Source organism: Plecotus auritus (genome assembly GCF_963455305.1).
Source record: "Plecotus auritus genome assembly, chromosome: 3".
Taxonomy (NCBI): domain Eukaryota; kingdom Metazoa; phylum Chordata; class Mammalia; order Chiroptera; family Vespertilionidae; genus Plecotus; species Plecotus auritus.
In genome coordinates this window covers 42,935,406-42,947,467 of record NC_137772.1, presented here as the reverse complement: position 1 = coordinate 42,947,467, position 12,062 = coordinate 42,935,406, and the positions used below count along the sequence as shown (strand labels likewise).

At 41.3% G+C, this 12,062-nt stretch overlaps 1 protein-coding gene across 30 annotated transcripts in view; it reads right to left on the bottom strand.

The window, feature by feature from the left end:
- Positions 1–12,062, bottom strand: part of DOCK9 (dedicator of cytokinesis 9) — a 281,552-nt gene that overhangs the window by 129,685 nt on the left and 139,805 nt on the right. For all 30 annotated transcript variants that reach the window (XM_080662392.1, XM_080662395.1, XM_080662401.1 and 27 more), the window contains exon 3: positions 1,001–1,090. In XM_080662392.1, the coding sequence (XP_080518518.1) occupies positions 1,001–1,090 (90 nt within the window). The remainder of the gene's footprint in view (positions 1–1,000; positions 1,091–12,062) is intronic.

Below are 12,062 nucleotides of genomic sequence, written 5' to 3'. Positions count from 1 at the left end.
CATTTAAGATCATATAAACATACCTGGTTGTATTTGTCTAGAATTAATTTTACTAATATAATAGCAAAGGAGGCAAGATAAAAGGTTACCTTTTCAGAAGGATGAGAGAACACACTATAAAAATTTTAAGTACATATTGAATTTTTTTTAAAATCTCCATGGAAACTAAATCGTGTTATTTTATTTGGTCTTCACTTATAAAAGCATAATTTCCTTATAGTGGGCAAATTTATCAATAGACATATTTATCATCTAGAAAATGAGGATAAAAACGGCCCCTGCTTCTTTCTGGATCAGGGGCCATTGGCCACGCCCAGGAGGCCTTCTTCTCTCCTAGTAAAGCAGAGGCCCATTCAGAGAGCCCCTAACCCTGGGTACTTAAATGAAGGAGCACTTCAAGAAACAAAATTAAAACACCTAATTAGTTCCTCCTACCTAAAACCACCTGAAGGAAGAAACAAACACCCCAAGGTGTGTGTGTGTGTGGGGGGGGGGTCAAGCAATCTAAATGCAATAACTTTTCTTTCCTCCTCATGATAATCATTATTTGTATGTTCAAACAAAAGTAATAGTGACCACACATTGATCAGGGATCGGCAGGCTCAGCTCATTTTCACCTGCCACTTTATAAATATTGAAATTGAACTGGTCTTGATGGTAAGTTCCAAGTATAAACATGTAATAGTGTAAATGATTACATAAATGTTTGTGCTGAGTCTCCATTAAATATCCATGACAAAGCCTCTGACATTACACCCAGTGGTTTTATTTTATAAGCTCCTGCAGAATTCATGTTCTGTTGTTGGCATTTCTAAGTTTTGGATTCTGAAAACCTCATGTTATCCTCTGATTTTAACTTCCATTAGAAAAAAAATATAATTACTTCTCTGACACTGTCTTGAAAACATCACTAAAATTTAAAGAAAAGGAGGTGGGGGGACAAGCCTTAGGGAAAAAATGACTAAAATAATGTACATGAATGTGGAAGAAGCAACATTACCTCTGTAACAAATAAGCTCTGCGCTTCCTCCTGTGCGTGGGCAGGAACCGTGGAGCATCTGTAGCGACCCTGGCGTCTCAGGATGGCAGTCTGCGAAGGAAAGCACCAGGCAAGGGCTTGGTGAGGTGAAGAAGGGAGGGCAGCCTTCAGGTGGCAGGGCCTGGCATGGACAGTCACTTCAGTCTCTACCACCTCCTCCTTAGGTCACACAACAGAGCCCACTTGACACTCTACCATTCAAAAGTCATGCAGGGCAATGATCCCTGCTTCTTTCTGGATCAGGGCCCAATGGCCACTCCTGGGAGCCCTTCTGCTCCCCCCAGTAAGGCAGAGGCCCATTCAGAGAGTCCCTAACCCCCCCACCCCACCCCCAGGTACTTGATATGGTCCCATTACACTGCTTTTTACTTGCCCCAATTGTCTTTCTTTATTGTAGTTAAATAGATCTGACATAAAATTTACAATTTTAACCCTTTTCAATTGTATAGTCCCGTGTCATTGTACATTTACACTGCTGTGCAACCATCACCACTACCCATCTCTGAACTGCCCTCTATGTCTGTGTTCACTGCCACATCTCCAGTGCTTAAGAGCAAGGTAACCAGAGAGATCGAAGGCCCTTAATCAATATTTGCTGACTGAATCTATGAATTGTGAATTCTACTTCCCCTCCTATGAACCTTAGAACTATTCTTGTTTCATGAGGCTTAAATGCTTATTTTAAATAACAAAATGCCTCAAGACTTTAGGCAGATGCACATCTATTCCAATTAACATTGTTTGGGCGGGATAGTAATGTCAATACAGGAACAGGACCTCAGACTTCAGAAAGATTTCCTCTCCCACGGACTACAATCCTTGGAACTATTAACAGATCATAAAACAGCATACATGAAACATTTTGCTAACAGAATCTACCCTGTTGGCTCTTCCTGGCTAATTACTAAGCAGGGGTCTCCCAGCACCTGTCCCAGCTGTTTCTCTTTTTCCTTTGATAAAAAGCAGCTTTGGGTCAAATTTGTGATCCCTCCCCAACCTGTAGAGGTGGAGAACACCAGGGCATATATTTTATGTATAACTTAATTTTATTTCCTGCCCACATTTTCTCTGTGTTGTGTTTGATTCACCTATATATATATTCTTTTATTGCACTGTGTTCATCTTTGAAATTAATCTTACCTCCTGTTTTTTTAGAATAAGGATCCCTTAATTCTACAGGAAGGGAAGGAAGGAACTCTATTCTCCACCAAAGTCCTTCACAGGTGAATTATTAATTCATTCAGCCTCCAAGAGGGCTTGTAAGACCCTGGGTGTCTTGGTTTCTTTGCGAATATCTCAAACAAAGAAGCCAAGACACCCAGGGTCTTCTCATTACTCACCTGTTCACATGAAAGGCCATAGAGATATGTGACTAAGCTTTGCAGAGGCACAATCTATTCAAAAAGCTTCACATACAGCATAACACATACATTATAAGAGACTGTCAAAACTGTTAAGAATCAGGTATAATATTAGTAAAGGGGAATTGCTTAAGAAATTGTGTATGCTTTTTTTTTCAGATTCTATTTATTTTTTATGTTTTCCCTTATCTTTTATTTTTTTAAATCTTTATTGTTGAAAGTATTACATATGTCCTCTTTTTCCTCCATTGACCTTTTGTGTTTGTGTAAGCTTCTTAATATCATCACTTATTGTGTCCTTATCTTGATTATTTGGGTCTATCAAGATTTTATAAACTAATGATTATACTTTCAAAAATGTTCAGGAAATGGCTCAGGCTAAGAAACAGGACTATTAGGGTCATTTCCAGCCCATTTCCCATCACAAGACTAAAAAGAGAAAATGTATTACAAAATTTTCCCAGTGAATTGCCAACTCAAGAAACTTTAATTATGTAATACTTTTCTAAGCACCCCTTTAAGAGAAAAATAATAGGAAATGAGTCTTTTTTATTCTCATGGACCAAAATACCATAATGCTCTCAATTTAAAAAGAAAGCAAAAATCATTAGACTTGACCTTTACCAAATAATTAAAGCAATCACTCACGTGTTTATTGCCACCCACTGATACCAGAATGCTAGATTTGACTCCATTACTGATGAAGTCCTAACTATGATTCTCGTAGTTCTTTTTGTACGTCTGTTTTAGATCCTCCTTTTTAGATGCCTACTATCCTTCCCTATATGTTCATGCTGTTCCTTACACCAAAAGGTGGAGACTATTTCCTCTTCCCTTGAATCTGGGCTGTTTAACACCAATAAAATGAGGTAGAAGTGACCTTGCGCCAGTTCCAAACCTAGCCTTTAGGAGAACTGGCAGCTCCTGATTCTCCCTTTTTGAAAGACAACAAGCATATTAAAAGATCCACCACCTTGAGATCACCATGCTGTGAACAAGTTCAAGCTAGTCATATGGAGAGGCCGTATATAGAAAGATGCCCCACCAGCCTCCAGCTGGTTCCAGCCATCCTGGTTGAGGTATTTCAATGTGAGTGAAGAAGTCATCTTGGACATCCCAGCCCCCATAGACTCTAAATAAAGCAGAACTACCCAGCTTAGCCTTAACCAGATTTCAGAATTTTGAGAAACAATAAATTACTGTCTTACTAGACTTTGGGGTAATTTGTTATTCAGCAATAGATAACTATAACAAGACTGTAAGAGGCTAGGAACATCTCCTAATTAAAGTACTGGAGAATACTGCCATTTTCATAGAAATGTCTTTCAAATGCTAATCACACTATAGGTTAGGACAGAAGCATGGAGAGGATACACTAAGCTGCAATCTGGTTTCCATATTCACCCTCTATTCAGTCAGTGTCCTAAGAGCGGGCAAGTAAGAGAAAAATGTCTGCTAGACCTAGAGAATAGACTGTAGTGGCTTCTCTTCCTAAAGAACAGTCTACTTATCACTTAAGGTTCAGTATAAATATCACTCCATCCATCCGTCCATCCATCTGTCCGTCTGTCCACCCATCCCTCTCTCCCTTCCTCCACTTCCCCCCTCCTCCCTCTACTGGATCCCTACTTTTTACCAACAGAAAATGAACTAACATTGGAGATACCACATTAAATAAAATGCAGTTGTTACAGAGTTTACAGTCTGATGGCAGAGGAAAACGATGCAATAAATTATTAGAGTGTGATAAATACTGCAGAAGGGTATGAGAGAAAAGAGCACAGACACACTGGCTGGTAAGAGAGGAAAGGGTGGGGGAGTCTAAATTTGACACGGAGGAGAAGAGGAAATCAAGAAGATGTGTACTGCCTGGCCAGTATGGCTCAATGGTTGAGCGTCAGCCCATGAATCAGGAGGTTGCAGTTCAATTCTGGGTCAGGACACATGCCCGGGTTGCGGGCTCAATCCCCAGTAGGGGACAAACAGGTGGCAGCCGATGTATGTTACTCATTGATGTTTCTATCTCTCTATCCCTCTTCCTTCCTCTCTCTAAAATCAATAAAATACATTTTTTAAAAGATGTGTCCTGAGGCAAAGATGCTTAAGCTAAATTGTACTTGTGCTGCATATACTTGAAACTTGGAGAAAAGCTTAACCTTAGAAAGTTAAAAGGACAAAATCAAGACACAATAAATGTGGTTAGCTCTTTGCACCACACACAAAGGAAACAAACCCATTAAATCCTAGAACTGAAAAATACATTCTATGTCAAAGGAAAAACTTCCTAGAACTCTAAATTTGAATTAAACAACACTAAACCCCTACCAACCCACAGGCTAGTCAGTGGTTTTAATTCATCTGGGGAAAGAATGAGCCAACAGAAAGAAACAGGCTCGCATAACCAGAGCACTTTTCTCAGTATCTTTAAAAGAAAAGGCTGGGATCCATCAGGCAGGGACCCACCGGGGAGCTACAGGACTTGGCACCGTCGAGAAGTCACCGAGTAATACCACCAGTTGTCAAGGTCTTCCACTCATTGCCTTGGCTCTAAGTCCAGCCTCAACAATCCACTTGTTTATAATGTGATCCCCATTTAGATTTTGCTAGTTAGAGACAGTGCAGAGCCAATGAATACATCCTGATTTGCTTATTAATTCCAGTTCTGAATGCACATTTTTAAACGGTATTCTGGTTTATTCTCTTGAGGGTTTGACTACTACAAGTGAATTCATCCAAGCCCAAATAATTCTGGTTACACTGTCCAAACCCAGTCTTTGGACTTGCAAAGTAAAAAACTGACCCTAGACCATGATGGCCTGTCTGATAGCTCATCATCTCTGATTCCATTATACAAAAGTCTCTTGCAGGCACATCTTTTTTTGCCCTATCAGACTGTGGATTCCTCTGAGGGCAAGAGATGCATCTTTCTATTTGTATCTCTGTGCCAAGTACTTAATAAATGAATGAATAAAATAGACAATGGAAAAAGAAATAGAAACCTACCAATAATTATCCATTACTTGCATATGTTTTTTTTTTCTATTACTATAAAAGTTCTCTGATCTATTATGAAAATTGGCAAGGGAAGGCTATAGCTTAAGTGAATTCTCTGTTTTAATTTCTCCATAGATTTTTATGTATTAAAAGTTACATTCAGGTAATAGTCAACTGTATGCCAAATCAATTCATGTTAAATTTCTGTAGTTTTATTTATCTGGTTTATAAGAGAATTCAAATCAATACCAAGATATACTCCATGAGTATTAAAGCCCTTCTTTAAAAAATTAGCTTAATTTTCTTTTTCATAGTTATGGTATTCTTTTTTTACTTTTCTATCAGTTAAAATCATATTCCTGCTAAAAGATGGGTCTGTGTCCACTTTATACAAATCAGTATCAAGGTTGGACATTCAAAGACTATTAGTCCTATTTTTATGTTTGGAAAGATACGATTTCCATTCTACTAAGAAAGCTTAGTAGCTTCTGACTAAGTAACTTTCTACATTTGCAAGTGGGAGGGGAAAAACATTTCACATTATGAAGTGTGATAAGACCTGAAAATTAAATCTAAACATAGACAGACAACCATTAGGATATAAATCTCACAGCACAAAACAATTTAAAATTAAAAGCCCTCTTGTAACTACTATAATAATCTAAAAAATCATCTATATTTGGTCAGTACCATTACTTAGGTTAAACACTGGTGGTCTCTGACACATAGAAATCCTTAATTTTGTGGCCAAGTATGGGCAGGAGTCTTATGAGGAATTCCTCAAAATTATAGGAGTAATTGAACTGCTAAAGAAGAGAGAGCTAGGGGTGAAGTCCTCCCCCAAAGGCCTTATATAATGGTGCACAAACACATGAGAGCCCCAAGTAAATCTGTAGAGGACTTTTTTCCCCAATGGAATGAGATGAAGAAGTACAGAGTTGTCCCTACCTTCCCTCCCCCCACCGGAATATGAAAAGTAAAATTTAATGGTGATCTGAAAATATAATTTGGAATAACAAATTTCAAATAGATGCTTTTTTTATTTTAAAAACTTTTATTTTCTCTTGGTTCAAATGACTGCCTCCAAAAACTGAGATAATTTGATTGATGAGCCACATCTGGATGCTTACCCCAGGGAGGCAGAGCCATGGGCCATCTAAAGAAAATGTACAGAGGTATCAGGTCTAAACACCTGGGCCTTCCTGGCATTTCCCATCCCTCTTCTTCATCACTCATTTCTCTTCCCTCATGGCCTGCTGCAACCCTGTTTCTTCAGCTTCAACTTGGAACCCTTCTCTACTATCAAAATTCCTGACCCTAATCTGGTCAAGGCTCTGTCTTCCTTCCATCAGTGCTAGCCAACACACTACCTTGACCCCACTGAGGCTGCGATACAGAAGAGCAACGTGAAGCGCATAATTTAATTAAGCTTCCTATGGAAGAATTTGAGAAGTATTGGAAAGCGGTTTGCATTCAGAGCCAGGAAACCTGAGTTCTCATCTGAGCTCTGCCTCTAATTAACTGTGTGATCTTGGGGGAAAGTTTTAACTTTCCACATCCATAAAATAAAGAGGTTTTCAGGATTTCCAGGTTTCCTTTGTGGTTTAAAAATTCCACAGTTCTGTGAACATGAAATTCTAAGTCTGTCTCACACAAATGGTTTATGTTAGTGCTATGCATTGCTCAGTGAGCCACCAGAACATAAAAGACATCCAGAAAAAAAAAAGTAATACTGTAAAAGCTCTGATTTATAGTCCCCATTTATTTTGTTTAATAAAAGGAATTGTCGGATTAAAAGGAGGGAAGATTCACTACATAGACTCAAATAAATAGAGGCATGAGTGTTAACAAAGACATGCTTTTTTTTATTTCATCATTTCTTTATTTTTCTAACCCTTGAAACCCATATGGCACTGGATTTTTTATCATTTGACCATAGGCATGAAACTATAACAAAACAGCCTTCTTAATTCCTGGTGGGAAGTATGCATATCCACTGGGTATTTAAAATATCTTATTTTATAGGGTTTTGATTAAGAGACTGAAGCAATGGCCCTCCCTTCTCCTGGGACCACATGAACAATGAGCTAAAGACAATATTCTAGAGAAGTGGGTGGGCTGCAACCTGAGCCAGCTGTGTGGATCCACCACAGACTCTCTTCCCCGTCTCTCCTGTTCAAAGGAACACAGGGCTGGGAGTGTCCTGCCTCAGACAGAAAACAAACATCACAGGGCAGCTCAGAAGGAGTGCAGGCTTTGAAACAGGAAGAGATGGCTTCTAGAGTCCTAAACTGAACAGCTGAGTTAGATGAAGGAACAGGGTCCTCTTCTAAATGGCCAGTAGCCACATGGCTGCAGAACAGACAGAGTGAAGGGAAATGTCCTAGGTACCTGCTGTCTTACCTCTAAGGTGCAGATGGCCTGAAGTCAGAGAAGAAGGCCCAAGAGCTATTCTGCTGACCTGCTGGACAGAGAAGCCCACGGATCTCAGAGCCTGGTCAACCCTAATCTTCTCTTAGGCTCAAACATAGACTATCTTCCCTTAGCAGTCAACCCCTCCTGTTTGTAATTCCATATAAAGCATCGGTACTAGTGTTTTTTTTTGTGTTTAATTTATTTAATAGCACTATCCCTTCAAACCTTTGAGAGCTTGATGCAATCATCTGCCAGGAGAAAGGCATCCTTACAGCGGGGGTAGGAGGCCAGAGCTCAGTGCCGTGAGGGAAGAGGTTGCTGTCGGAAATGAGAGCCCAGGTGGGCTAGGTATGACTGAGAGCTCTTTAGGCGGCTTCCCTCAGGCCTGGCCCATCTCCCTCACTAAAGATTAAGCTCTGAGTTGAATTTTTACTGGGCCAACTGGGCCAAATGGATAGTGTCCACTTCAATGCTCTAAAGTTACCTCAGATTTTCAACTACTACTCCCTGTTAGAGAGGTGGCTCCCTGTGCCTCCTTCCTTTCGTCTCTAGATCTGAGCCAAACCACAGGTGCCTCCCTTGTCTGTGGAGTTAGGTCCCTTTGATGTCTGCGGATACACTCCCGGCTGGGTTTGCCTGTATATTAAACGTTTTGTATCCAGGGCCATATTAAACATGACTGCGATTTACTGAGCACAGCAGTAAGGAAGCCTTCCCAAATATCTGGCAGATGCATTGTTTCAGAGCAGATGACTCGCTTTGCAGAGGGCGCAGTCCCACACACGGCTGGGAACTGCAGTCCACATAGGGCGTGCCCCACGGCTCACTGCCAGATCATGACTTGGCAGCTGACCAACATGTTCTATTAAGATCAGACACTTCCATTTTCAGGGAAACAGTTTCCTGAGAATTTTCAATGTTTAATTCACTAATAATTAAGAACATGGACAGAGCATGGGACAAGGGAAGGGTCTAGAGCTGGGGAAGAAATTCTATTTGGGTTTCTGAGGGATCTAACAAAACAAAACAACAAAAAAAATACTCCCAAGGAGCTAATTAAAACCATACAAGGGCCAAGCCTTGATTATGTGCAGGGAAACGGACATTTCTGTTTCTAACAGCTCCTCTTCACTAGCTCCTGCACAGTCCCGAGGCTTCCATCTTTAACTGCCTTTGTCCATTCACTCAAGTGTCACCCTGTGAGGTCGACACCTCTCTTTGCTCTACATCCCTATGACAACGCACAGAATGAGGGTGCTCTTGTATGAATCTCAGTGCAGCACCCTCCCTGACTGGTATGCCTGCCTTCCTTCTCTCATCCCTCTTATCCATTCTCTGCACAGCTGCCAGTCAGCTTTCTAAAACTCTGATATGGTAGCATCACGCCTCAGATTAAAACCTTTCAATGACTCTCACTGCTACCAGAACAAAGTCCAAACTCCTCAATATGACCTAAGCCCTTCCAAGATCAGCTGTACTGACGTTTCCTGACTCTTCCCCTGCCCTTCTCCACCCCTCCAGCACACGGGGTAGTTCTGACTCCCCCCTCCAACACGGGGTACTTCTGACTCCCTAATGCACCAACCCCACTGCCCAGCTGCAGAGCTGCTCACACCAACCTCAGGACTCCTACAGCCACTGCCCTCAATGAGCATGTGTGTCATTCTGCTGAAATTACTCAAAAACCTTCCTGTATCTCCTATTAGACTTGAGAACCTCCGACACCTTTGCTTCTCCAACACCCGGCATCACATCTGGCACCACCTAAATGTTTGCTGAGTGAATGGGCAGATTTTTTCTAATGGAGAGTATTCTATTTAGTTATGAGATTCCCTTGAGGTTCCATATTAGACAGGGTTTCAGCAACTGGTGAGACATCACAGAGCTTCTGCATAATGTCCTGTTTCCTAAAATATCATGTACATTTAAGAATTTCAGTAGACCTTTAGAGGTCATAAAAAATTTATTCTGCTACCTTTTCAAACCCACCAATTATACATTATAATTGCCTGATCAAATGCAGTAAACCATATCTAAATAAGTTCAATGTTCAGAACCCTGAGTGAGCAGACTCATCCTTTCAAAAGAGATTACTTTTTGGCTTATGTTTGATTTGATATTACAAAGAAGCTTGTTTTTAATCTCTTCAGAAATACCACTGCACAAGTGGCAAGAGTGTGTATGGGGGGGGGTGTGGTATCCAGAAAACCACGAGTGGTCTTTTGGTCATTCGGGGGACAAGTGGCAGGCCCAGCTCCCCCACTAGTAAGGGGCTCAGCCTGTTCCATATGACATGGCTTTGCAATTAAAACTGCTATCCTCAAAAATAAAACTAGGTTACCTAGTCCAGAGGAAGAAGGCTGCAATACGAACCCTAGCCCCTCAGCTCCCTCCCAACTGGAGGGCATCAGCCAGGTACACAAAGAGCTTTCCTGAACGGTCAGATCTCATTGGATTCTCACCCATCTGTGAGAATCCAAATTTTAGGGCAAACGTTGTCTCTGAATTACCAATTAAGAAAAGTGACTTTTAGGAGGGTTTATTGCTAATCCAAATACCCAGATTAGTAACCGACAGACCTGGGGCTAACATCTTCTAGGGTCACATAACTAAGTCTTGGATCTTGCCATTGACCCTACCACCCAGAGCATCTACCATCCCTTGGAGTCATCTGCATTCCACTCGGTAACATAACCTTGAGGGAGGTATGAGCAAGCATAGTTTCTTCGGTTTTCTAGTTATCTGTGTATGGTGCTGTATGTCTACCTTTAGAACACAATTCTAGTTGCTAAAGAGACCATACCTTTGTGTGAACGCCTAGCATAGTGAAAATGCTTCACGTTAAACCATGCCCACTATTTACATATTGCAATATGTATACTAATGAACTTTCCTTTCAGAAGGCGCACTCCCCCATGTGCCCCTCATTCATGTGTAAGGTTTCACTAGTGCATCCAACAGCATTTCACTCAAATCCCATGCGTTTACCAGCACACCACCACGCTGGTCCTGTTCAGAGCAGCACTGCCGCTTCTGGGATGCCATCCAAACTCTTATTTTACTGGTAAACACGATGGAGCAGAGATTATGCTTTGCAGATAAAATGCTAAGCAGATGGGGAAGACCTGATTCAAGGGCTTCTGACATCAGGGGACCTTGCTGGACTTCATCTGTCCCCTCTGGATTTCATGCACACACTCAAGGTGCTGCTGACACACGCTGCTCAAACCCACACAGGACACGCTTGGCAGTGGCCAGGCTCCGCCACGCCACCCTGGAGGGAAAAGGCAGAGGTGCGGACACAGCAGGACCCTGGCAGGTTGTGGGACCCATAAAGATTTTGTACCTGGTAATATGTTAAATGGCATCTCAGTTCTGAGGCCAAAACCTAAATTATCTTTTTCTTTAAAGACTTGTTTTTTGTTTTTGCATGCATACATATTGTGTCTCTCCTTCTCTTCTACTCCCCTGATCTGCCACCTTTATCTATGCTCTTACAACCTCAAAGGCAGCTCGTGCCAAGATCCCAAACCATCCATTTCTTCAATACATATTTAGTGCCCACCATGGATAAATCCCTGTTGTAGGAACTCCAGCAAATGCACAGATGAATTTTCAAAAAATGATGGTTTGTAATAAAAACCCAATAATTATGGTTTGCTACTCTCATAGAGATTTTATTTTTTATTTGGGGAGAAAATAAAGTCTTATAGTTACAAATAAGATAAAATAAAGAACAATATTCAATGATTGTTTTAGATACAGTATAAATACATCTCCACCTGCTTAAGCTATCTCTGTCATAAGATATCATCTTGGTTTAATTCTTCCTCTATCTATGTGGCATTCACATGAATGAACAATAAACATGTAAGTAAGTATGTTAGAAGCGGATAGGCAATACAGTGAGAAAAATAAAAGCGAGCAAGGTAAAGAGGGCCAGGAACGCCGAAGGGGGTTGGAGGGTATGGCAGTGGCAAAGGGCTTCACTGAGAAGGTAAGATCTGGGAAAAGGTTTGCAGGAGGTGAGGGACAGCTAGGCAAAGAATGTACCAGACAGAGGGAACAGCCCGAGAAAAGGCCCTGAGGCAGGAGTGACATAGGAGCTCCTCCCCTCTCCGTGGAGCCCAGTGTGGCTGCAAATGAGAGTGGGAAGAGGAGTGGGAGCCAGTCAGAGAGGTAGTGGGTAGACACAGGCCCCAGGCCAAGGTAGGGCCTTCACTAAGGGACTCTAAACACAGGAGCAATGTCAT